This window comes from Staurois parvus, unplaced genomic scaffold (genome assembly GCF_062004578.1).
Source record: "Staurois parvus isolate SC_StPar_1 unplaced genomic scaffold, SC_StPar_1.0 ptg000597l, whole genome shotgun sequence".
NCBI classification, from domain to species: Eukaryota; Metazoa; Chordata; class Amphibia; order Anura; family Ranidae; genus Staurois; species Staurois parvus.
The window spans coordinates 2332730-2360496 of NW_028318393.1; the positions used below are offsets into that span (position 1 = coordinate 2332730).

The window sequence follows — 27767 nt, forward strand, 5'->3', positions numbered from 1 at the left end:
ATCACTTGAAGGCAGTTTAACCTAGCATGAGTGCTGCTTCCGCTATCTGAGAATGTGGGTACTATGTCCATAGTTCTAGGTCCAGACGTGAAATGGTGCTGCTCCATAAAGTGCAACAAAATGTGCAAAAAATCAACAGGGTGGCCAAGGCATGAATGGGGCCTGAGGTTAAATTCAGCCTGGCTTCTTCCTCTTGCAGACGTGGTTTTTTTTTATTTATTTTTTTTTGTTGCACAAATGCTCCAGGTTTTTAGGTAGTAGCATTATTAGGTAATCTAATATCTCTCGCACACACAACCATTATAGTTGATAAATATGACTGTCCTTATTTCAGATGCCTTTGACAATGAACTTATTTTGAAAACTCTTCGAGAGATCATGGAAGGGAAGACTGTACAGATTCCTGTATATGATTTTGTTTCACACTCCAGGTATTTATAACTTTGCTGCCATTGTAGTGGTTATGATGATTTTTTTTTTTTGTTTTGTTTTTTTTAACTGTCTGCAAAATGGTGTCCGGGAATACTTTGCTGATCATATATACATGTTTTGTACGCTACTAGGACAGTGATGTGCTGTCCTTCTTTGCCTCATCAGTAAAGTATGTAAGGGTTTGTTCAGATGGACACTGTCACATCCTGTGTGCAGGTTCCTTTTATGTTGCACCTATATCTGCCACAAGCTGTGTGCTCGCAGCCTGTAGAGGTGGATGCCGATAGCCTCATGTCGGAATTTTGTTCAGATCCATTCACCTGCTCCTAACTGCTTGTCATACAGTCTCCGAATAAGTGTACCCACTTGTCAGATTATGGCATGTGACTGTGACCATGTAGGTGCAATAACAAATGGCCTGCATAAAGTATTGGGGGGTCAACATTCATCTAAACGAAGCCTAAATGGTGATATTTATTCTGGCAGGTTGTAACTGTTCTTCTGGCACTGCATCAAAACTGTGTGTTCTACAAATATGTTTTAACTTTTAACAGACACCCTTATAAGTGCTGGTTTCTTATTTCAATATACTCCACATAAGGCTCAATTTGCCACGACTAGGCTTTACTGAAAGAAGAGAGCATGTTCACTTCACCAAGGCCAGTTTGAGGTGAGGCTAAAGAAAAATTCACTTTGCAAAAATACCTAATATGCAAGGAACAAAAACGGAATTTTTGCTTGCACTTGATTGGATAATTAAAGTGTTTCTAAACCCACAACAATAAAATCCGTCTGTATATGCAGTAAAGCATGCTTGTTATACTCTCTGTGGAACCTAAGAGGTAATCCTCTGCATTGTGTTAAAAAAAAAAAAAAAGAAAAAAAAATGCTGGCTGATCCTTCAGATCTTTCCCTTCTTCCAGTGTCTCCTGATAAGACATACTTTGTGGAGACACATTGCGCATGCTCAGTTTGGTGTGTATTGCTAGTTTTTTATTTTTCTTGGGAGAGTGCATGTGATCAGCACTGTCCAGACAGAGATCAGGGGTTGTGCATCCTCCTAGAGCAGAAAGAACACTCCTACAAGCTTAAACCTGTACTTGCTGAACATTGATAGATATCTCCAGACTGCTGTAACTGTTGCTGAAAACGTGTGATCAAGTAAATTTTTTGCAGCTTGCATTTTTTTGGTTTTTTTTTTTTTTTAGAAATCCATAACGGCAGCTCGTTTTTTTGTTTGTGCTTTTACTTTTTACTTTTTTTTTTTTTCCTTATTGAACAGCAGAAGGCACATTGACTTGAAGTTATTAATAGAGTCCCAAACACTATATATTTTTTGAAAGAAAGGGCCATGGAATTGTTGGTCAAAGCTGTACTGTATATCCAGTTCAAAATGTACAGTATAAAATAGGTTGAATAGTCTTAAACCCTGGATTCCCCCCCTTTTCCCAACTATACTTCGCTCTGTGAGGCCTTTGCTTCCTTTGCTAGTGTCCTTACCTTGCTTAACTAGTTTAGTTTATTTTCTCTTACAATTCTTTAATGAACTGTTCATGGGCTTCAAATGCAGCAATAGAAGCAGTGCAACCTCCGTAAAACCTTCAGCCATAGAGCCATTGTATCCTGCTTGGGCTTTCACCTTGGCATTTTGTCCTATGTGTTTAGTTGGCCCCAGGGCACTCTACAGGTTCATGGCTGTGGTCCATCCCTATGGAATTCAGACACTGAAGACCCCTCCAAGTGTATGCCCATTGTGATGGGTAAATGCTGGACCCTATACAGGGTCCAAGACCATGGACAGGTAAGACTAAAGATTACCCTGCATCTCCGACCGTTGCTGTATCCCCACAGTCTTGAATAGTATGTGTTCATAAGTTTAAAGGAAACTGTGCCTGTCTGTAATTTTACCTTTTTAAATAGAAACGTTTTTGCAAATGTGGCACTAAAAGTCAATCCTCAGAGTTTGACACAATGTCCAACCAACTGACCATTGAGCAAACCATCTGTAACACAGGATAATGCAGTAACACAAAGCAGAGGCATACAAGAGGCCTGCTATCAAGCCATGTAATTCTCTAATGTCCCTTATCTGACCTGTGGGGACAAGTTCTGTATTTTTTTTTTTTTTTTTTTTTCACCTGAGATATTGTATCCTATGGTCCCATATATTTTCAAAGGCTTTCACTTTCATTTACAATGGCAGTTAATTTTTCATTAGCCATGATAACTTTGTATTACCCAAATCAAATGAGACAGACAGCGACTTCTCTCGACCTACCCATGCTCCTCTCCAGCAGAGCAAGGAATTTCCTAGTTTGGTGGATCACCAATCCAGCCTTGGAAATGGGGAAACAATCCCTGCCATATCACTGGAAAGTGAATAACAAATGCTAGTATTGAGTTGGGTAGTAATATTTAATCCCTCACAGTTCAGAGACTGTTGTCGTCAGTGGAGACCTATCAGCGTTCCCGAGTTTGGAGCGATGAGGATGTTGTGCACCACTGTACCTCCCTCTTCTGTAGGTACAGGAATTTAGGGTGCAGTCAGACAACACCACCGCTGTGACCTATATCGGTCACAAAGGATGCACCAGGAGTCATGCAGCCTTGAAAGAAGCAAGCCAGAACATCTCATGGGAAGAGAACCTGTCCAGTGAATCTCTGCTGTCCACATCCAAGGCACGGACTTCAATATTTCAGCCGTCACCACCTGGACCAAAAGAAATGAACCCATTACCCTGACATCTTAAACCGAATGTGTCAGATGGGGGACCCTGTATGTGGATACCCTGGCCTCCAGATACAACAAATTTGCATCTGTTTGTATCTTGGGCCAAGGATTTCTTAGTACTGGCACCAGATGCTTTGATAATTCTCCGGTCTCTCAGTTCAGAAGAATGTGCCTTTATTCCAGGGTGAATTCTAACTTGCCTGCTCTGCAAAATCGAGCAAAAGAAGCTGGTTCTCGGTGCACCAAACTAACCCTAGAAGAACCTGGTACACAGACATACTTTGATTACTAGGAGACAACCCCTTGCCTCTTCTGAACAAGCAGACCTGCTTGTCTTAGGGCCCACTATTCTATTCAGCTTCACAATCACTGGCTGGCCTGTCATTCCATGTCTACCTTGCTAAAAGCAAGAGGCTACTTCTAAAAAGATCTACTATTGTACCTGGAAATCCATATTTACCTGGTATAAACAGTCACTTCCCTTCAGCTCCATAGATTATTCTGGGCCTCACATTTTAGCCTTCCTAAAGTCAGGATTTGACCAAAAAGCACTCTGAAAGGACAGGTTTTGGCCTTTCCTGAAACCTCTTGCTTTTATGTCTTGATGTTCTGTGTAACCTCGCTTCTTTTTTTTTTTTTGTTTTGTTTGTTTGTTTCCTGATCTAGAAACCTGCTTGGGGACACTGACTCAAGCAGTTAAAATCCCCTAAGAACAGAGGTATACCACTCAGGCAAACAATCCAGATCAATCCACAACAGGTGTAGGCTCTGGCTTGCCACCACACACGACGCAATAGGAAGAGGAGTCAGCTGCAGACTGGAGGATAGATGAATATAGTGTGTGTTTATTGATCCATAGGACACAGAACACCAGGACATGAATACAGGACCTGTTAACACGACCTCGTGCCTTAATCATGATACACTTCACGATACAATAAATATACACTATATTTATCTGTCCCCCTGTGTGTGGCTGACCCTTCCTATTGTTAGCATCACCTAGACAGCAGGCTTTTTCAGGAGGTCTGCAATGGCTCCCTCCCAGCTGAAGGATAGATTTAATACTTTTTGTTGTCCTGACTATTGACAGAATCAGAGATGGCACCTAAACTACCACCCAGCCTGCTATAGCAGCATAGTTTGTCTACTGTAATGCCCGACTCCTGCCTATATTGGGGATTGTTATGCACACTGGGTTCAGAGCTACGTTTTAGGGATGGATAACTATAGGCTTTTTTTAGGTATCTCATATGGACATTTTTTGGGTACTGTAGTTTTGCTGCCTGTTGTGTGCTTTTTAGTATATTTATTACTAAACCTATGCAATGATCAGCCCCAACCTGACAATCCACCATAACCTGTTGAGGCATGTGCTTCACTGGCCCTCTGAAGGTATGCTATAAGATTACCTTTTTATAGGTAATCTTTTAAGGGCAATGAAGCTCAAGGTGTTGATCAGGGAAAATTTTTGTACGTTTTTGGGCATGACCACCAGATAAGAATCATAGATCATTCCTCTAAACAGCCCCTAGAGCATTGAGAAAAGGCTGGTGGAGCAAATTGTGGGAACCAGATACCATCTAAACAGCCTTTTGTATTTCACTTCTACCGAAGATGTGTTTTATGGAAGTTTTTAGAAATAATGGCTGTTCTGATTTGCCTTTATTGCACTTTAAATTAAAATCCATTTCACATTGTGCTATTTAGGGTAAGTTTGTCAAAATCAATGATCGTATTGTGGCTACTAGACATCTGTATTAATTGCAATTGATACCTCATTTCTAGAGCAGAAGCTGTGCTCTTTCAGATTCACTCTAATTGAAAGGTGGTAGAGTGCATGAGCAGAGTGGGGAAGAGTTGCTTTGTCACAGAATACAGAACTTAAATCGGCCAATGTCTTGAAAAATTAGTTTGACTGCAAAACTTGTGTTCAGTAATACACACAAGACCTGTGTGTTGTGTGTGTGTGGTTTTTTTTTTTTTTTTTTTTTTTTTTTTTTTGTTTAATGCATGAATGTTTCTTTCACAAGGAAAGAAGAGCCTGTAACAATATACCCAGCTGATGTGGTGCTTTTTGAAGGTATACTGGCATTTTACGTTCAAGAAATCAGGGACATGTTCCGAATGAAATTGTTTGTGGACACAGACGCAGATACACGGCTATCACGAAGAGGTGAGCCTGAATATTTGTGTGTTGGGGTGGCTTTTTTTTTTTTTTTTTTTTCTTTTCAATCTACATACATAGTATCTTCCATACATACAAATAACATCATATACCCATCCCACACATTGGTTTACCACTCTTGCCCACATGATTAAGTCAATTAGCCGGTTTTCTAAATATGAACATAGAGTAAATTATAAAATGTGGGAAGAAATGAATGTATATTCACACTTTCTCTACCATCTCTCTCATTCGAGGTCAATCACATAGTTTCTTTTGCACAATAATAACAATAGAGCGCTAATGATGACAGACCATAGAGAGGTGCTAATGCAACCAATAATCAAATGCCTTAATCAGTTCTTGTAACTTTTTTACTTCTTACAGTATTTTACTATTTTAACACTTTCTATACTTGTTGAAGGGTCTAATATAAGCCATCTCTGTGCAATTGATTTCTGAGCCTGATATAAACACCTAAACACAATGATTTGTGTATTGTATGGCAAAGTCCCCTCATTCATATAGCCCAATATACATAACTTGGGATCCAGTCCCGTGGCACACCAAACACAGAATTTATGCTACCAAGAATATCTGCCTAAAACCTTTTCAGTTTGGGGCATCTCCAGACCATATGAATGAGGTCACCAGTCTGATTCCCACATCACAGGCATGCAGCATCTCGACTTCTTCCAAATGTAAATCATTTGGGGGGGTACTGTAAGTGCTATGCAATAAAAAGTAAAATTCTCAGGGGGAGCCGGCGCAAGGACACCGACACCAATGGTATTACTTCCAATATATGCAGTGCCTTGAAAGTATTCATACCCCTTGAAACTTTCAACGTTTTTGTCTTAGGTGAACCTCTGCCCCATTCTCAAGTCTTTTGCGGACTAATAGGTTTTCTTCTAAGATTGCCCTGAATTTGGTTCCATCCATCTTCCCATCAACTCTGGCCAGCTTCCCTTTCCCTGCTGAAGAAAAGCCTCCCCACAACATGATGCTGCCACCACCATGTTTCCTGGTGGGGATGGTGTGTTCAGGGTGATGTGAAGTTAGTTTTCCACCACAAATAGGGTTTAGATTTTAGGCCAAAAAGTTCAATTTAGTATAATTGGACCAGAGCACGTTCTTGCATATGTTTTGTCATCTCCCGCACATGGCCTTTCACAGCAAAGGGGACTTTTTCAACAATGGCTTTCTTGCATAAAGACCAGATTTGCGTTGTGCATGATCAATAGTTGTCCTGTGGACCGATTCTCCCACCTGAGCTGTACATCTCTGCAGCTCCTCCATGGGCCTCTTGGCTGCTTCTCTAGTTTTAATGCACTCCTTGCCCTGCCTGTCAGTTTAGGTGAACAGCCATATCTTGGTAGGTTTGCGGTGCCATATTCTTTCCATTTTCGGCTGCTGGTTTGAACAGTGCTCAGTGAGATGTTCAAAGCTTAGGATATTTTTGTTTTAAATCTAACCCTGCTTTAAACATCTCCAACTTTATCCCTGACCTTTTTTTCTGGTGTGTTCCTTGGCTTTCATGATGCTGTTTGTTCACAAATGTTCTCTTAACACACTTCTGAGGGCTTCACAGAACAGCTGTATTTATGCTGAAATTAAATTACACACAGGTGGACTCTGTTTACTAATTGAAGACTTGTAAAGGCAATTGGTTCCACTAGACTTTAGTTAGGGGTATCAGAGTAAACGGGGCTGAATACAAATGCACACCCCACTTTTCAGATTTCTTTGTAAAAAATTTTTAAAACCATTTATCACTTTCCTTCCATTTCAGTTATGTGCAACTTTGTTGGTCTATCACATAAGATGCATTTACGTTTTTGGTTGTAGCATGACAAAATGTGGAGCATTGCAAGGGCTACGAATACTTTTTTTTTTTTTTTTTTTTTTTTTTTTTTTTTTTTTTTGGCACTGTATTTCCACTCCTCTTCAGTAATATCCCCTATATCCTCCACCCATCTTCTACATGGGAGATCAACATTTCCCTCCTCTGCTGCTATACATATTGCAGCAATAAACCTCAGATATAATTCCCTTTTTAAAAGATGATGCAAACATTACTTTGCTTAGCAGGGGTATCCCACTCCACTCTAATACCTTTCCTTGAAACTGCTCCCTCAGAACATGTCTAATCTGTAGAAAGATTGATGCTGAATGGCAAATTCCTTTTTTACTTCTTTAAATGTTTTCAGGGAATACGTCATTTACAACTGGGCCAGGTGTTCTGTCCCACAGTTTTCCCATTCCTTAATTCTTCCTATACTAAACAGCTCCTGCAAGTTTTTGTTATCCCAAATTGGGGAGAATTCTGTGAATCCTAAATACCCTATTAGTGCCTTAACTACCTGCCACAATGTTACGAACAGCGTAGGGCACTTCAAAACAAGACTCTGCTTCTAAAGCCTCCCACCACTAATGCACCGCTAATACAGGTGGTGGCGACCGCAGTGCCTGACCCCTGTCCTCATCAACATGTGACAAAGGACTGGCCAGTCTCGCACCTTGCTGTCACTTGCGTAACAGTACCACACTCGGCTGCACCTAGCACAAAGATTTTCCAGCTAATGGGACCGTAATCTAGGTGCCGCAGCCTGATTGATTTTGTCACTGGGATAAGTTATTTCAAGCAATTTTTTTTTTTTCTTTTTATTAATCAACTCAAAATGCACTGTCACCACAGACAGGTATGTTCAGGGATACTTTTCAATATTAAACCTATTTAGTTTATACAATACCAAAAAAAAAAAAAAAACTTGAAGTAGGGGGGGGGGAGGTCACTGGGTTATGCTGCCTTATGACAAGATGGCATAGGAGACTTGTGACATGACAAAATGGCTGGCTGCTATACACAGCTAATTGTGTGCCCAGTATGCACAACCATTACCAAATTTCTACATGCATTCCCCCCTTCTGTCAATCAACTATTCCTTTAAGTTCTATAACTCTGAAGCAAGTAAACTGCAGAGGTGAGGCAAATCTAAAAATAGTTTCCAATCTCTGAAACCACTGTTTAGGGATCCATATTGGGGAGTTATGTAATACACTGCTAAAATTAAAGGAACACCTTTCAATCACAGTATAGCATCGTCAGTTAAACTCCTGGGATATTGATCTGGTCAGTTAAGTAGCAGAGGGGGTTGTTAATCAGTTTCAGCTGCTTTTGGTGTCTAATTGGTACACTAGATGGGCAACAATAAGACCACCCCCAAAACTGGAATGGTTTTGCAGGTGGAGGCCACTGGCATATTTTCCCCTACTCTTTTCTGTGTGGTTTGTTTGTTTTTGTTTTTTTTGTTTTTGTTCCCCTTTTTTCTCCACTAGTTATGCGTGTTGGCTAGGGTCAGTGTCACTACTGGCTGATCAAGCACAAATTTAATAAATGAAACAAATGTGATGCGCTATCACATCCTAAATAGAACCATAAGCTTTAGAAGCCGTGACAGTCCAAGAAATTTTTTTTCCCAATAATAAACGTCCAATCCAGTATATGTTGTGTTTATCATCCAGCAATAATAAACACCGTGCTTGACTTGTGACCCCACTACCTGCTCACCTTGACCATTGACCTATAGATTATAATAGGCCAAAAACTCGCTTTTATAAGGAAAATGTGTCTCCAAATTTCTGATCCGTGACGTGTTCCTTCCACGTATTATGCTTCTTTAAACTCCAGATCTGTGCAAAATGAAACAAACATACCATAGTACAACACCATTTTTATATAAACAAAAATTAAACGTGTTACCAGTATTAACGTGTTGCCCATATTTAATGTTGTTCTGTAAGTTAACCCCTTGATACTGAGTGTAAACAAAGTAGTGGCCCCAGTGGACTGGGCTTTTTTCCTTCAGGCCGCTAATTTGCGTACCTGCCTTTTGTGCTGGGAGCGTGGCACATGGTGCTCTCCCAACACAAAGCCTGGGGTGTCAGTGAGAGCCCTGGATCCCATTCTAACAATCGGGACCCTGAACTGCCAATTCACATGATCACTGTGAACCTCTGAATATCAGTGATCAGTCACTGTGAATCCCATATCTATAACTCATTTTATTCAGATTTTCAGGGAAGTGCGCTTTTGTCAAACAAGGGCCACCTGTGGTTGTGTGGGTGTTTTTTTTTTTTTTTTTTTTTTTTTTTTCTTCAGACTGACTTTCCTAAATGCTGTTCCTCCATGCTGTTATTTTGAACACACACCATTCAATTACACACCAACATGCATGTCATGACTATTGGGTCTGTTGGTTTTCTGTTACTCTGCTACACCTACTAGTAAATTTGCCACGTAGAAATATAATACCAAAAACAGTGGTTGATAAACCGTATTTTCTGGTGTATACTTTTCATGTTAAAATATAGGGTTTGGGGGCACGATTCCTCCCCACTGACACCAATGATGGGGGCACGATTCCTCCCCACTGACACCAATGATGGGGGCACGATTCCTCCCCACTGACACCAATGATGGGGGCACGATTCCTCCCCACTGACACCAATTATGGGGGCACGATTCCTCCCCACTGACACCAATGATGGGGGCAATTATACATAAAAATGATTATTTGTTAAAAATATTCACTGGCCTATTGTCCAACTCCAAGCTGTATAAACTTAAATGCTTATTGGAATTAAGCATATCAGGTGATGTGTATTTGTATGAGGAAGGGTGTGGCCTAAGGGTGATAAACACACTAGATCAAGGTGTGAATAATGGGCAGCTTCTTTTCCACAGGCAAAATGGGTCAAAAATTTGACTGACTGACTGTTTACAATGTTTGACTTTTCAAAGGGATGCAGCACTCTTGAAATTGCTAAGATATTGGGGCTTGATCACAAAACCATCAAATAGTAACAGGGTTGCAACGTTCACTGCCAAAGATTTGAGAAGAATCAAACGTATAGCTACCAGGAACCCATTATCCTTTTAGTGCTGTCGTATTCTAGAACTGCAGCCTGCCTGGAGTGCCCAGAAGTACAAGGTGTTCAGTGCTCGGACACATGGCCAAGATAAGGAAGGCTGAAACCTGACCACCACTGAACAAGACATGAAGTTGAAATGTCAAGACTGGACCAAGAAATACAGTCAGGTCCATAAGTATTGTGACATCGAATTACAACCATTGCATATCTGCTTCTCACTTGTTAAGGGACCAAAAGTAATGGGACAGAATAATCATAGATCAAACGTTCGCTTTTTAATACTTGGTTGCAAATCCTTTGCAGTCAATTACAGCCTGAAGTCTGGAACGCATAGACCTCACCAGATGCTGGGTTTCATCCCTGGTGATGCTCTGCCAGGCCTCTACTGCATTGGTCTTCAGTTCCTGCTTGTTCTTGGGGCATTTTCCCTTCAGTTTTGTCTTTAGCAAGTGAAGTGCATGTTCAATCGGATTCAGGTCAGGTGATTGACTTGGCCATTGCATAACATTCCACTTCTTTCCCTTAAACTCTTTGGTTGCTTTTGCAGTATGCTTTGGGTCATTGTCCATCTGCACTGTGAAGCGGCGTCCAATGAGTTCTGAAGCATTTGGCTGAATATGAGCAGATATTGCCCGAAACACTTCAGAATTCATCCTGCTGCTTTTGTCAGCAGTCACATCATCAATAAATACAAGAGAACCAGTTCCATTGGCAGCCATACATGCCCACGCCATGACACTACCACCACCATTCTTCACTGATGAGGTGGTATGCTTAGGATCATGAGCAGTTCCTTTCCTTCTCCATACTCTTCTCTTCCCATCACTCTGGTACAAGTTGATCTTGGTCTCATCTGTCCATAGGATGTTGTTCCAGAACTGTGAAGGCTTTTTTAGATGTTTGGCAAACTCTAATCTGGCCTCCCTGTTTTTGAGGCTCACCAATGGTTTACATCTTGTGGTGAACCCTCTGTATTCACTCTGGTGAAGTCTTCTCTTGATTGTTGACTTTGACACACATACACCTACCTCCTGGAGAGTGTTCTTGATCTGGCCAACTGTTGTGAAGGGTGTTTTCTTCACCAGGGAAAGAATTCTCCGGTCATCCACCAGTTGTTTTCCATGGTTTTCTGGGTCTTTTGGTGTTGCTGAGCTCACTGGTGCGTTCCTTCTTTTTAAGAATGTTCCAAACAGTTGTTTTGGCCACGCCTAATTTTTTTGCTATCTCTCTGATGGGTTTGTTTTGTTTTTCAGCCTAATGATGGCTTGCTTCACTGATAGTGACAGCTCTTTGGATCTCATCTTGAGAGTTGACAGCAACAGATTCCAAATGCAAATAGCACACTTGAAATGAACTCTGGACCTTTTTATTTGCTCATTGTAATTGGGATAATGAGGGAATAACACACACCTGGCCATGGAACAGCTGAGAAGCCAATTGTCCCATTACGTTTGGTCCCTTAACAAGTGGGAGGTAGATATGCAAACTGTTGTAATTCCTACACTGTTCACCTGATTTGGATTTAAATATCCTCAAATTAAAGCTGACAGTCTGCAGTTGAAGCACATCTTGTTCGTTTCATTTCAAATCCATTGCGGTGGTGTATAGAGCCAAAAATGTTAGAATTGTGTCGCTGTCCCAATATTTATGGACCTGACTGTATCTGAAGACAGGTTTTATGGACTGATAGGATGAGTGACTCTTGACAGACAAGTTGGATGGGTCTGTGGCTGGATCAGTAACAGGCACAGAGCTCCACTTCAACTCTGACACCAGCGAGGCGGAGGTTGGGTACTGGTATGGTATGGGCTGGTAATATTTAAAGATGATCTAGTTGGAACTTTTTCGGGTTGAAGATAGACTCAGACTCAAAATCAACTCCCAAACCTACTGCCAGTATTTTTTACACTTTCTTCAAGCAGTGGTACAGGAAAGTATGTATCTTTCAAGACCGTGCTAATATTGATGCATGCAATGGGAGCATTATCCTGCATAAAGTACTCCACTGTGTGGCTGGCCAGTGAAGACCTCAAAGATGAAAGAATGACATGTTCCCCCCCCCCCCCCCCCCCTTCCTCTCCCGAGCTAAAGCCTATTAAGCACTTATGGGAGCTTTACTGTGAAGGAAAATGGTACGCCTCTGAACAGTGTCTGGGAAGCTGTGGTTGCTGCTGCACAAAAAGTTGACAATCAACAGACTCCATGAATGGATGGCTTATGACTGTTATTGAAGAGGGTGGCTATATTGGTTACTGATAAATTTTTATTTATTTTTTGAAATGCCCGAATGTTTTTGTATGTTTTGAGGAGTTTAGTTATTCTCACTTTGACAGATGAAAAAGAAAAAAATTCCCATCTCACTTGTTTATTTTCATTTAGTTGTATATTTCTGCGCACTAATAATTGCCTAGTAATTGTGCACACCGATTTTCTCCTAAGAAGAGCCAAAACTTTACTTTTACTTAAATGTTCAGGTTTGAGGATTAACATTTTGAATTGACATAAAGCACTGTAGTTCAATAATAAAACTCTCAAAAATACAACTTGCCTAATGTGCACACAGTGTATTTCCTTAATTTCCCTGGCTTTCCACAATATAGTCACCTCATCCTTTTGTAACATTTTAATAAGTAGAGATCTAGGGTGACCCCCTGTTGGTGAAGTTCTGGAACGCTTCCTGAGAGCTCTTTCTATGGCAAATAGACTTGTAAAGAAGTCTCTCCCAAAAGTATCTGCCAGCCATTTTTCTAAAAATTCAATATTTTAGCCCTCACTTTGTTCAGGAAAGCCCAAAATTTGTATTGCTCCTGCACAGCCTGTTCTCAAAGTCCTCCTACTTTTTTTTTTTTTTTTTTCTCTTTTTTTGCTTTCATCTCCTTTTCCATCGGTTTCACATTTTCCACCATGCTAATCCTGCCCTCCAATACTGTTTGCTCACCTTTTTTGCAAATTTTGTCTAGGGAAGGATACACATATTCTTTAATACCCTTGAACTGGTCAAACCTTTTGAGCAAGGAGGACTTGGTTATTGACTGCTTGAAGGACTTCTCTCAGGGAACGTTTTTGTCCTTGGTCGCTCCATTCACTTCTGAGGAGTTTGCCATTGCTACCTCAGCCCCTGTGGTGTTTGTCCCTCTGGGCTCTGTATGTTCTGATCTTTTGCTGAAGAGGGTCCCACCAGGGACTTGGCTTGTGGTACTGGTGGCTGCTGCCCCTTTGATGGTGTATGTGCAAATTGCCTATTCAGGCTTCATTAGGGACGTAGATGGCCTACACCTATAGAAAGAAAGGGCATCACTGAACTTTTGGGCAAAGCCAGGTCTTGACAAATTTTGCTTTGAATTTAGGAGTCGGCTTAAAGTAGGCAGGGCAAAAAAAACCTGGCTCCTCAGTACAGTACTCGCCCTCTTCCTGCCCCGGCCAATTTTCAGCTTTCATACTTTGACAATTGCGTGGTCATGCAACACTGTATCCATATAAAATGTATTTTGTTTACCCCCACACAAATAGAGCTTTCTTTTGGCAGTATTTAATCACCACCCTTTTTTTTTTTTTTTTTTTTTTTTTGGGCGAGTCTGGAACTCTGGGCTCCAATAAGTGCCCCCCATAGCAAGTCACTTCCTGTCAGGGCACTCGAGTGGGCTTACTTTTGAGCCCTGCTGTGTGTCTATAGAGTACATGACAGTGCTAGACCCTGCTACTGTGAACATAAAGGTAAAAAACACACAGGGTTCTTATGAATGCAGATTGAGGGGCTCCAGAAAGTTTGCGGTGAGAGGAGGGTGGTTTTACTGTTGCCTCTGGGTTTTAGTATACCAAGATGGCTTTCCAGAGTTTGGAGGCTTTAAAGATCTTTATTAGGAAAGAAGCCTCTACTCCTGTGTCCAGGTCTTACCAGAGACTGGCATGCTGTACATACAGGTGTGCACAGCCTTTAAATTCAGACCTGAACAAAGTTCAAGACTCCATCCTTAAGACTGTTTTTTGTGCTTCACCCTTTCCAGGAGTCTGTGAGACTGGAAGCCACTAGTGGTGTGGTGTCTGCACAGTGAGCCCAATGAGTAGCAAGGAGCTAAGGTACAGAGGTGTACATGAGCACATGTCAGAAGGACCAGCAAAAGGTCTTCATTTTGAGGCCTTCCCTACAAGAGGGCCTGGGGGCTTACATCGTTTAAATTTTTTTTATATAAATATAAAAATTTAACTTAATGAGTGAAACCCCCGCAAGGGAAGCTGTTTTGTTTGAACTTTCATTCTTAATAAAAGTGGGCCGACCAAGCACTGAAACTGCATATTCCTTGTTTGTGTGAACTCACCGGAAAACGCTACATCACAAAGTGAGATGCATATACATAGTTTTAATTCACACCAATTTCAAGACTGTTCAACTATCAGAAAAGCTTATTACGTACAGAGATTTCTAACTGGATTGAAAATAAACTTTGAGAATGTGTTAATACAGTCTATGCCACTTTGTCATCCCCAGGGTTCCTAATTAAATATTATGGTGGGACTGATATATTTTAAGGGTAGGCAGACATTTCACTGTCAGGTGGAAGGTTATAAGAATTCACGCTTTTGTTAATACACTATTCTAACTATAGACATAATTGTAAGTACTTTACTTTCTCCCCCCCCCCCCCCCCCCCCCCATGCAGTACTTAGAGACATCAATGAACGAGGTCGTGATTTGGAGCAGATTCTCTCGCAATATATCACTTTTGTGAAGCCAGCATTTGAAGAATTCTGTCTGCCTGTAAGTATCTTTTTATTTTTGCTGCAATTTAAATAAGTGTGTGTAAAACAAATAAAAATGTATACTTTTTCATATTGTATATATTGCCTTATACTATAACATTGTTTTGCATTGTAAAATCTAGATAATTTTGAGCTTCATTTTGGAGTGATTGCGCAGTGTATGGTTTTAGTGTTCGTGTATCAACATTTAATTTGAAGAACTGTGGATTGTGTTTTTTTTTTTTTTTTTTTTTTTAATAAACCACAAATCTTCACTTCCACTTTTTTGTTGAGTTTTCCTTAAAGATGTGTACTTATCATTTTGAGGTATAGGGCAACTCTGTAGTCACTCTGAGGAAAAAAAAATAGCTGATGGTTAAGTGGCAACGAGAGGTACCTGCAGACGGCTTTTCTTGCCCTCCGTTTTGAGGTTTACATACACTTTAATTTAAAAAAGTCATGGTATTCAGGCAAAAGTGAAATATGAACAAAGCACAGTGTTTTATACTGTGTGCTTGTCTCTATTCAAAGCACAGAGTTTAATTCCTCCTCTGCTTCTTCATTTCTCTATCTGCATGAGTCACTTTTGACAGCTTTCCCTCATATTTGGTGACAGAGGAGAGAGCTCCAGCACAATCCTGTGATTGCAGCTACATCTGATGTTTCTCTGCATTGTGAGGAGGGGGTTTTCCTCTCCCTCCAGTCAGGGCTCAGCTTTTTTTTTTTTTTTTTTTTTTTTTTCTTCACCGAGCTCTGCAGTGTGAGTCTTCAAATTCTTGCTTTTTATAGCTGTGAGATGCTGTGTAAAATGTGTTTTTGGAAGGCTGTAGAGAAGAGATGTTGACTGATAAAAGGGTACAACTTAAGCAGGAGAATTTTTCATCCATCACTTGATGCTGATCATATGGTCACTTCTCTGGGTATAGGTAAGGATTTTCAACCACATTAAGCACTTCCTGGTGGTGGCAAGCTTCCCTGCACCATCCAAAATGTACTACTGGTCTTCTAGGCTAGGCCATGATTTTGTGTGTGGTGGTTTTTTTTTTTTTTTTTTTTTTTTTTTTTTCCCTTGCAGGGCTTGGCAAGTGTGCTAGTGAATCTAGGAGCCAGTTTAAAAAGTTAGCCTTAACTAACAAAGCTTTATAACAGGGGTCCGGTTCACGGACCTTCACACTCTTGGAGGGCTGGACTATAGTTCTAACAAAAAAAAAAAAAAATTAACAAATTCCTATGCGCACTGCACATCTTATTTGTAGTGTGAAAAAATACAATATTTTTTAAAATGCACTGGATACCGCCATGCACTGCAATGAATTGGACAACAAAATGCAGTGTACACTAGCACACTGGACTCTAATACACTGGACATGACAATGCACTGTGCCTGATGTGCGCTCCTACTCTCCTGTTGCCCCTCTGGCCACAGCAGGTGAAATCCTGGGCTGCCAGGCTGTCTCAGTGTCCTCTATGGCCGAGGACCCAGCGAGCAGCCTAGCTATTTGCCGGCTGGTGTATTTTATCTGGCCTGCCGAAAAAAGGAAATAAAATAACATCTTTGGCAGGCTATAGTTTCAGGGCCCCTGCTTTATAACCACTATGCGCACAGATTAGCTAATGTCAAAGGGGAGTGTGGGGGAACCTTTCCACACAGCAGCGGATCTACTGGGGGGGAGGGGCGGAGAATACATGGGCCAGTATGTGAAGAAGGAAAAAAAAACTTTAGTTTTTAGATGTTAACCACTTGATCTTTGGAAGATTTACTCCCTTCATGTCCAGGACATTTTTTGCTATACGGCAGTGCGCCACTTTAATGGACTGCATGGTCTGTTTGGGGAAAACACATAAAATTTTAATTTGTGTATAAATGGAGCGTTTTTTTGTTTTTATCCCATAAAAAAATAAAATAATTTTTACATATATCTAGGCCAAATGTATTCTGCTACATGTCTTTTGGTTAAAGTGTATACTAATTGATTTGCTTGAAAATTTAGTGTGTGCTCTCACAGGGTGACTATAGGTAGAAATGATCAGGAAAAGGACATGGGTTTGTGTACATCTGAATGCATTACTGTAAAGCGTTAACTTTGGGTGGAAACATTTTTTATTGCAGATGTCTCCAGATTTTGATATTTCTAGATGGGGCTCCGTAGTTTGGAAACTTCAAAGCTCCTTTTGAGAGGGAATAAACCTCCAACCCAACTATCTGGGCTTTGTAGACAGCCAGCAGGGTGTGTACCCAAATGCACACAGCCTTCTAATGTTGGTTTGCTGAGAGTTGTAGGGGGAGTGGAGGGCAGTTGGAGCAGTGGCTGCCATAGAGTGTGTAGATGCAGTATGTGCGTTTTTTTTTTTTTTTTTTTTTTTTTTAAGGGCTCGAGGATGTGAGTTCAAGAAGCCCAAGGCTGTGCTAGGCTCGGTATTTTATTAATTTGTATTTTGGCTGGAGAAGAGCTCCTGTGTGGTAAAGCTTATGCTGGACTAATTTGTGTGTGTGTGGGGGGGGGGGGGTTGTAAACATGGCCTACCAGGCCTTTTAGAGTTCCTGGCTGACATGAACTCACTTGAACATGCATCCACTGCTAGAGCGAATGATCCCTAATGTCACAAAGTGTGCATGCGTGAATTTTAACTAGTAATGTCAGTGTCTTATAGTGGCACTGTAATAGTAAGGTGGGCATTCTAGCATTGACATCAGTACAGTGAGTGCAGGTTATTGACCATGATCACTGCATTAGTGTCACTAGCAATGGGTAGGAAGGGGTTAACACCTGGAAGTGTAATGTAACAGCACTGTGTACTATTACTAAAGGGTGTGCCTTTTTTTTTTTTTTTTGGTCTTCTTGCTTTGCAGGTCAGTAGATACATCTGTGTTGTAAAAACAGCTTTCATGCCACTTACTCTGACCGGCTGGTCCTGGCCATGAATCATTGGCAGGGACCCTGTGATCACTATGTAAGGAAGCCTGTGAGACCGCAGTAGGGGGTGCCCACACACGTGCATCCCCTACCCCAAAATGCAGAATCTCATGCCTGGTGACAACCGTGCATGGGCTGACAAACCCTGGCGCCAGGATGCAATTTGTTGTTGCCATGGCCACCAAGTGCCTGGGATTTGTCGAGCCCTGCCATATAATAGATATTAGGCATGAATGACCATGTTATGCTATATCTAAACTACTAAGGGGTGACCTTTCCTCAACATAAAATATATTCTACTACATCTAAATTCTGAAACTATTGTAGCAAAACCTTTTGAACTGGCCTCTAGAATCCAGTATGTATCTTGTGTTAATGTAAGGAGCTTTAAAAGGTATAGGCTAATGAAAACAAAGTAGAGCAATACAGAATTTGGCATAACTTACTACAGTAAAGTTTCACAATGTGTTTTTTTTTTTTTCCTCCCTCATTGAATGCAGACCAAAAAATACGCGGATGTGATTATTCCCAGAGGTGCTGATAACCTGGGTAAGTGAATATCAGAATATGATTGGTTTGATATGGTGAAAATAGTTTGTTCCTTTACCACAAATTTGCTATTTTATTACTCAAAGCCTTAGTTTGGTTTAATAGCACTGAAAGTAGCATAGGTTTCTGTCGTGACGTAGACCTCAGCAGGTCTACAAACCCTTCTACTTGAGCTCTGTCTTTGTAGATGAAAGGTGGCTCTATGGGGCCCTTTAGCGGATGAAATTACCCAGAGTTTTCTGGGAATATACATGCAGTTTACTTTTGTCCACTGAAGCTCTGCCATCAAGTCACACCCCTGCTCCTCCCACCAGCTACTGAATGACCATGGCTAGAGCCTGTTCAGTCGCTGCTGTATTGTGCCTGTGAAGGGTACAGGAAGCGTGCGCCACTACGTCCACCTGGAAGTTTGGGGAAGTGGCACAGATAATGGCGGTGGTGGGCAGAGATATGAGAAAAATGTACAGGGTGATTTCAAGCAAAAAATGTAATTCTACTTTTAAGGTTAAGATCACACTTGTTTTGAAAAGCAATCCACTGTGGGTTGTCTTGCAGCATGAACTGCAACTGAGAAGCCACCAGTTTGACAGGCAGTGCCACATTAATTTCACAAGCGAACTGTTGGATTTCAGATGAAAGTGATTGGGCCAATTTTATCCTGACAGTCTTACTGTATATTATTCACACCAATCGTGAGTCTTCTGGTCATGGCACTTTCAGGCATATTTTATGCCATTTACTTATCACTTTGGACAAAGTGACATAAATCACAAATAAACAGTTTAAGGGATGCATGTACATTGTCTCCCCATTTTCTCGTGTGTGTATGTATCTCTCTCTATCACATGTTGTCCCTTTTTTTTTTTTTTTTTTTTTTTTTGTGTATTTCTATTTGTTAGTTTATTTGAGATTTATATTTATGCACTAATTATGTTATTTAAGTGTATTTAGGTACCATGCAGACAAAGTCACTATCCCATCCGGACCCATGCTGTTCTGCCATTTTAGGTGCCTTTTCTTCCCCCAGCCATCTTGCAGTCATCCTCAGAGCTGACAGCTGGAGGCTGGACAGTTCTGGATGGAGGGCGGGAGCTGGCTGAGGTTATCAAGCTAGTGATTGGTTGCTAGGATGAAGGGCAGTCTTGTCTGTTAATCACTCTGTAACGTAGGACAGTGGTGGGGGGGGGGGGGGCGAAGTTAAAGGGGCTGAGGACATTAGTGTGAAGGAGGGCTGATGTGAAAGGAGCTGAGGACTGAATGTGGGGGGGGCTGAGGAAGTACAGTAGCGTGTGTGGGGGGGTCTGAGGACAGTAATGTGGGGTGATGATGTAAAAAGCGGCAGAGGACAGTAATGTTGGGGGGTGGAAGTGTGAGAACACTACTGTGAGGGGGAGCTGAGGACCCTCATCAAGGGGGATCTTGCTGTGAATAAGGAGGGGACTGTGACGTGCAGTGGGGATTGAGGACACCAGCTCAGATCTGTACATGTGCATTTGGTGCACACATCGTGGGTAGGTCAGCCCATTCATTTTAAAGTGTTGCACTACCTGCGAGAAACGCTTAGAAGTCACGACTTTTTTTCAAAATTGCAGCAACACATGGTTTGGTGCACGTGAAAATTCACCACAGGGGAGCCTACGTGAGATTCAGACCTCTGATGTATTAAAATTTTACTGCCCGGACCTCAGTGAATTTTAATTCAATATCCCGGCTCTAAACATATATTTAAGTGTTGCTGCACATTGATGGCTGTAGAGATCTTACTCTCACTGTGCATTTAAGTTAACACTAAACTGATGACCTGTAGAGACCTCTAGAACATTTTGTGTACTGACGTTTGTCAGTTTCATGGGCATGTGCAAAAAAATTGGGTAATATATTGTGTGCAATAAAATAGAAGTGTGTTTTCTGGACATATAGGTTTGATCTTGTTCTGGCTGTATTGATGAAAAAAATTGCAACTATCACCACTTCTCCAGGGCTGGTTTTCAGAAAACCTACAAGTGGGGGTTTTAACTAATGTTAAAAATGTACACTATATAAATTTGAAGATGTGCAAAATGGCTATAGTAGCAGGAGAAATATGCTTGTCTGGTCTCAGAAAGTGGTGGACTTTCTTCCTGCTCTACACACCTTTTTGACACATGCGAAAACAATTTGTGCAGTTTAAGGCCTGAAAGGTAAACCGGTTTCTGAAGCCATGGACACCAAAACAAAAATGAATGGAAATTAGTTTTGACCTCCTATGTAGCATTGCATGCCTAAGCTGGTAGTTCATAGGTAAGTGAGCATCCCAGAGATATGCCAAATATTGTCCCACTTCATGACATCTTTTTTAACATAAATTTTTTTTTTTCTTAACAGTGGCCATCAACTTGATTGTTCAGCACATCCAAGATATCCTAAATGGTGGATTAACAAAGAGGCAGACTAATGGTTATGTGAACGGTTACACGAGCCATCGGAGTAGGCATCCCTCGGAATCCAGCAGCAGCCGACCTCACTAAAGTGCCCTGTGATTATGGAATCTGTATATACTTTACACCAATACAAAGTATTCCACTAAAACCTGGAGAGACAAACCAGCTCTCTTTTTGGAGGAAATAGTTTCCTATGGGCTATATGAGCTCTGGCCTTTATTCTGCAAGAAATTTAACCTGACTACTGCAACAAGAACAAAACATGCTGGAATTTGCTGAGTCATAATTGGGAAGCTGTGGCCTAATATGATGCCTTTTTTTTTTTTTTTCTTTCATTTTTTTCTTCTAATTTTTGAATGGAGAAAAGGAAAGCCTGGACTAAAAAAAAAAAAAAAAAATCTAAACTTGAACAACCATACTGACTACTGAAAAAAAAATGTCCATAAACTACCCTGATATCCCATTAAATATAGATTTGTCATAATGTGAAATCCTGCAGTTATTTGCCACAAAAGTATTTTCATAACTTTGCTATTTGAGTGTTATTTCTAGGGGTAAGATTGGATAAATGTGCAGTAATTGAGGCAGTGTCACAACACCACAAGATAGGTGTGCTATCCACTTGATATTTGTAAGGCTTTCTTTTTTGTTTCTAGATGTTAAACATCTGATGATTTGGTAAGGTGGGTAGCAGGGCATCACCACTTTAAAACAGACTTGCCTTTTTTTCCAGTGCCAAAAAGCATGATTGTGGGTTTTATAATGTTACTAATGGGAGACATTCATATTTGCATTGTTTAAAGTTGGCGAAGTATTTATTTTATTTACTTTCTACCCTGTTACTGCTTTCTTTTTTAAATCTCTACTGTATTGTTCCCTTTCTAAATAATGATCTAATAAAAAGCTGTTATGAACGGCAGAAAAATATATACTTAAAAAAGAAAAAAAACTTGCTCAAGGTGTTTGTACTATTGCATATGTTGCAAGTTATGTTAAATGGTTGATGATATGTTAAATGGTTGATGAAAGTGTTCCCTGTTGGACTGCAATTTCATAGGTTGCCTCATTTTAACCGCATGCCCTTTTCTTTTTTTTTTGCGCACCTAACTGACTGAAGAGGATGTAGTACTTGACTTACTCTACCACTTGGTTACTGACTTGAATGGATTGTTCTTACCCTCCTGAAGGATAGGAAGTCTTGCAGACACAATTGGCTTTATTTCATAGTAATTGCTTTTGTGCAGGGTGTTACACACATTTCTTTCCATATACATTTTTCTATGGGACCTTTTTATTCTGGCTCTTTCAGAGATCAGTTTTAACCCATTAACTCAGACCTTCCACGACGAAATAATATCCCTAGCGTAGTAAAGAGCGTTACACTCCCTAGAGTGTAGCTCGGGGGTAAAGTTTCGGCACCACAAGCGGTAACCCCAACCTATCCTCGGGAATACCCTGCAGCGTTGCTCCGCGATCTCTTCTGCACTCACCTTGTCCTTCGCTCCTGCGTTGTCCCCTCTGCAGCGTCCCTGGCAATGTCCTCCGGCCAATGCCGGCATCTGTCTTTTGGGTTCCGTTCCCTGCGAAGGACGTAACCGGCGGGAAATTTAAAGATTTTAAAAAGTGACATTCACTTAATACACTAAAATCACATGGTAAAACATTACTGGATCAAACCATTTCACATACATTTTTATTCCTAGTGCTTTGTCCTGTGCCCTGCCTGCATTTTTACTGTTCTTTCTGCCTGGAAACTGAGAAGTCCAAAGAGCGTCCCTTTTTTTTTTTTTAGGTCAAAAGCGGTTTTAGACCGGCTAGAGAACAGCAGTAGTAAATTGGAACCACTTGCAGAATTGAGTGATGTTTAGTGGGGAAATTTGTCATCAAACACTGAAAACGATTTTGCAACTAAGCTCAGTGATGTGCGAACTTGGCGCTCTATTTCAAATTTCAGTGTTTTTGTTTGATTACATTATTGATTTTTATATTTTTATGATTATTAAATTAAAATTTGAAACCCGAAATTATAACATACCCGGGATGTTTACTAAATTCTTGTTTGGACAGATTTCAGTGAGTTATTCCTAAGAATTACAAGCCTACAAGAAAGAGACCTATTTCCATGCAAAAAAATTTACTGCTTTGAGCACAGAAATACTGACCTAATCCTACCGCTAGGGAGGTTAAACAAGGACAAGGTTGTCCTGAGGCCTCTTCTCCTTAGGGTGGTTTCCTACCTCAACCGGGACATTGTACTTCTTCCCCCCCCCCCCCTTCCCTTATTCTTTTAAAAAAAAAAAAAAAAAATGTAAACCCAGCCTTTCATATTCCTGATGTGCCTGCTATACCCTTTACATGTATGAAATAGTATCCCATTATTTGTATTGCTTCCTTTTTATGTGAAATCTCTAGTATTCCTGCTAGTCCCTCTGCTTGCCTATAAAAATTGACTACACTAGGCATGAAAGCAAAGTTGTGGTCAGTGTTGTAGCTGGGCCCCTGGGCTCAGACTGCTCTCCTCAACTAATTAGACTTCTGCTAACACCCTCCTTAGCCAATTACTAGGAAGCTCGGTGTACTGAGCTTGTGCTGCTGAGAACAGACAGTATTCAATCACTTCTATTAAAAAGTTATTGATAATGTTTTGCCTTTTTCATTTCTATTTGTAAACTGAATGGGTTGTTTTACAACTGGGCTGTCAAACTCCATTTCATCAGAGGCTGTATCAGCATTATGGTTGCTATAAAGGGCTGGTTGTATTTGTAAGACTAGCCCCCCCCACCCGGAAGTAGAGAGTCTCCCACCCTTACATTACAGTGCACCGTCTTCTTGTGCTGCTGCTGGGAAGAAAGTGCAAGGTCTGCTGAATGCTGAGATGAGGGGCTGATGTGGGTGCACAGAGAAGAGCAAGATCTGACAGCATTTCTGTCCTCTCTGTTGCTGGGATAAGGTGGGGGAAGAGATGATTGGGGTGCTATAGCTGCAGGAGCGGTGCAAGGGCCATGTCTTTTGCCATGTATTTTACAAGGTGAAGGATATATATGGGCTGTTACATTTTACCAAGTGCTTGTCCAGCCCTCTTCTGCTGCCAGTTTTGGGCATAAGCTGCTGCCAGCTACTCTGATTACTTTTAAGCCCTTTCCTTGATCCTTTTGTGATGAGAGCTTATTAGCATTGCTTGTTCTGTTGCATATCCCTTAGTTTTTTTTTGTACAACTATGTGACTGTGCACAACAATATAAATAAATGCCATATGAAACTATGGAACTAGTAGCAGACAATGAACCAGATCTGTCCATCTAAATAGTGCAGTCCTCCAAAACAGCAGCTCTCAGCTGCTCGGTAATTGGTGGGATGATACAGGCATTCTTCTCCTGCCTCAACTGCAGTGGATCAGAAGACGAGGCCCATTGTTGATGATCAGAGAAATACACAGAGGGAGCAGCCAAGTGCAGTTTATTTAAAAAAAAAAAAAAAAAAAAAAAGCACTCAAAGTGATATCAAGTGTATATCCACAGCAACAATTGGAAGTGGGGTGCCCCTTTATGCCAGGAAAAGCCAGGATCATCTTGCTACCTGAGCAGCTCTGACAGGTACAGACTCAGCATTGGCAGAGTGAAGGGGAGCTTGATGGTGTAACCCTTCTTACAAGACTTGGTGGGTATGGCAATGTCTTTGGGAGAACAACTTTCTTTCTCAAGCCTGTCCAAAGGGGTATGTCAGATGGTGTTGAAGTGGAAGGAAAAGGACACATGTAAGACATAGGCTAGAAAAGAGAAAACAGATGAACTACATTGTCAAGCAAGCCAAAAATGTATAACTATTCCAGCTAGTCTTTTTTTTAAATATATATATATTCATTTGGGTAAAAAAAAAGTATTGAACACGTCACCATGTTTCTTAGTAAATCTATTTCTAAAGGGGCTATTGACATGAAATTTTTACCACACATCGGTAACAACCCATGCAATTCATTCATCCAAAGAAACCAAAACAAATTAGTTCAGAAATGAAGTTATGTGTAATAAAATGGAATGTCACAGCAAAAAAGAATTGAACACAAAGAAAGGGAGGTGCAAAGGCATGGAACGCCAAGACACCAGCTGAAATCTATTAGTAATTAGCAATCTGCTCCTTGTCAGAGCAAATTAACGTCCGCTGGTTCAGTCTCAGCTGATGGCCTATAAAAAGGTGTCTCATTACCAAGGTGTGACACAAGAAATATCTCATCTCCCAAGACATTCGCAACCTTATTGCTGAAAAAAAACAAAAAAAAAAAACCATACTGATGGCATTGGTTACAGAAAGATTTCAAAACTTCTGAATGTTCCAGTGACCACTGTTTGGGCCATAATCCAGAAGTGTAAAGAATGTAATTTCACCATAAACTGGCCACAACTAGGTCCTCCTCCCAAGATTTCTGACAGAAGAGTTGTCAAGGACCACTTGGGGAGAGCATCAGAAAGACCTGGAATTTAGCAGGGCTTTCTGAAGCTCACCACGCAAGCCTCCATTGCTGAAAAAAAAAAAAAAAGCATGTTTAAAGTTTGCTACACAACATTTAGACAAGTCTGCAAAATCCTGGGAGAATATAGTCTGGTCAGATGAGACCAAAATTTAACTCTTTGGATGCCATAATACACACCATGTTTGGAGGTCAAAAGGTACTGCACATCACCCCTAAAAATGCCATATCAACAGTGAAGTTTGGAGGTTGGAAAATCATAGTGTGGGGCTCTTTTTCAGCATACTGTGCTGGCAAAATTCATGTCATTGAAGGAAGGATGAATGGAAAAATGTACCACGACATTCTTGATAAAAAAAAAAAAAAAAATCTGCCATCTACCAGGATGATGATGAAACGAGAGTGGACATTTCAGCAAGACCATGATCTCAAATATAAAGCCAAGGAAACTCAATTTTTTTTAATGAAAGAAAATAAAGTTGCTAGACTAGACTGGCCCAGCCAATCGCCTGATTTGAATCCAATAGATAATTTGGGGAAAGAACTAAATATCAGAGTTCATAGAAGAGGCCCACGGTACCTTCAAGATGCGAGACCTTCATGACACCTGTATGGAGAAAATAGTTGCATGCATTGTTCAGGTGTGATTTTGGGCCATTCTTTCACACAAAGGATTTTGTACGAAGTATTACATTTCAGTTAGCGTGTTCAATACTTTTTCCCTTTGTCATTCCATTTTATTATGCATAACTTAATTTCTGAGCATATTTGTTTTGGTTTCTTTGTATATATGGATTGCATGGGTTGTTATAGACCTGGTGAAATATTCATGCCAACAACACCTTTAGAAATCTATTTACTGAGAAAAATGGTGACATGTTCAACACTTGTTTTACCTGCTGTATCACATGTGAACGTATTGAAACCAGCTGGACTTTATATTGTTGATAAGGTATCTCATATAGAGATTTATAACAAATACACTAAAAATTATTAAAGGCCATGTTCACCTTTGGGAACATGTTACACCCGTTTTTAGGGTAGAACATGTAACATGTTCCCGCTCCTACAGCCATTCCTTGATTTCCCATCTCTCCTTGTGACAGCGGGCCAGGGATTTTCTCCCCAATGTCACTTTTTGAAAAGTGTGGCCATGTCATTCATTCATAGAGTTCTGTGAATGAACTACAAGTACCAACAGCCTTTGCAGTTGATGGGTTGTAGTTCTCAATGGTCTGCAAAGATGCTGGCGCGGACTCTAGTAGTGCATTGATTCCTCCTGCCGTGTAACCGCCTGTCTGTATGAGGTACAGGCAGACTGCTTACACTGACAGTCTATAGGAGTCCTACATTGCACCTGCGATCTGATGATGGTGCATTGCTTTTCAGGCTCCTACAAAAAAAAAAGTAAATGTACATTTTGTTTTTTTTAACCTTCACAAAAATGTTCATTTTAATAATTTTTTTTATTACAGGTGAACTTATCCTTCAATATATATGAATGTTAAAAAACAGACATGTCCATATACCAGAGCTATTTGAAAACTAAATTTCATTAATATCAAAAGGAAAGATAAGCCAAAAGTGTCATATAGGCTTCTAATTTTTTATTCAGGCCCCTTGGGCCAGAGTGTTTAATGTGAAAACCTGAACTTTCATACGATATACAATATCTCACAGAAGTGAGTCCACCCCTCACATTTTTGTAAATATTTTATTATACCTTTTCGAGTGACAACACTGAATTAATGACACCTTGCTACAATGTAAAGTAGTGAGTGTACAGCTTGTATCACAGTGTAAATTTGCTGTCCCCTCAAAATAACTCAACACACAGCCATTAATGTCTAAACTGCTGGCAACAAAAGTGAGTACACCCCTAAGTGAAAATGTCCAAACTGGGCCAAATCAGCCATTTTCCCTTCCCGGTGTCATGTGACTTGTTAGTATTACAAGGTCTCAGGTGTTACTGGGGAGCAGGTGTATTAAATTTGGTGTTATCGCTCTCACTCTCTCATACTGGTCACTGGAAGTTCAACACGGCACCTCATGGCACAGAACTCTCTGAGGATCTGAAAAAAAAGAATTGTTGCTCTACATAAAGATGGCCTAGGCTATAAGAAGATTGACAAGACCCTGAAACTGAGCTGCAGCATGATGGCCAAGACCATACAGTGGGATAACAGGACAAGTTCCACTCAGAACAGGTCTCGCAATGGTCGACTAAAGTAGTTGAGTGCATGTGCTTAGCATCATATCCAGAGGTTGTCTTTGGGACATACGTCCAGTATGAGTGCTGCCAGCTTTGCTGCAGAGGTTGAAGGGGTGGGGGTGTCAGCCGGTCAGTGCTCAGACCATATGCTGCACACCACATCAAATTGGTCTGCATGGCTGTCATCCCAGAAGGAAGCCTCTT

The 27767-nt window shown here is 40.7% G+C and overlaps 1 protein-coding gene across 1 annotated transcript in view; it reads left to right on the forward strand.

Annotated features, from left to right (window-relative positions):
- The window catches only part of LOC149449890 (uridine-cytidine kinase 2), a 42710-nt gene extending 21340 nt beyond the window's left edge, over nt 1–21370 (forward strand). Inside the window, exons 3-7 of the mRNA XM_089692646.1 lie at nt 335–431; nt 5197–5339; nt 14924–15021; nt 18418–18466; nt 20831–21370. Of these exons, the coding sequence (XP_089548772.1) occupies nt 335–431; nt 5197–5339; nt 14924–15021; nt 18418–18466; nt 20831–20973 (530 nt within the window). The 3' untranslated portion in view covers nt 20974–21370. The remainder of the gene's footprint in view (nt 1–334; nt 432–5196; nt 5340–14923; nt 15022–18417; nt 18467–20830) is intronic.
- The last annotated feature ends 6397 nt before the right edge of the window (nt 21371–27767 follow it).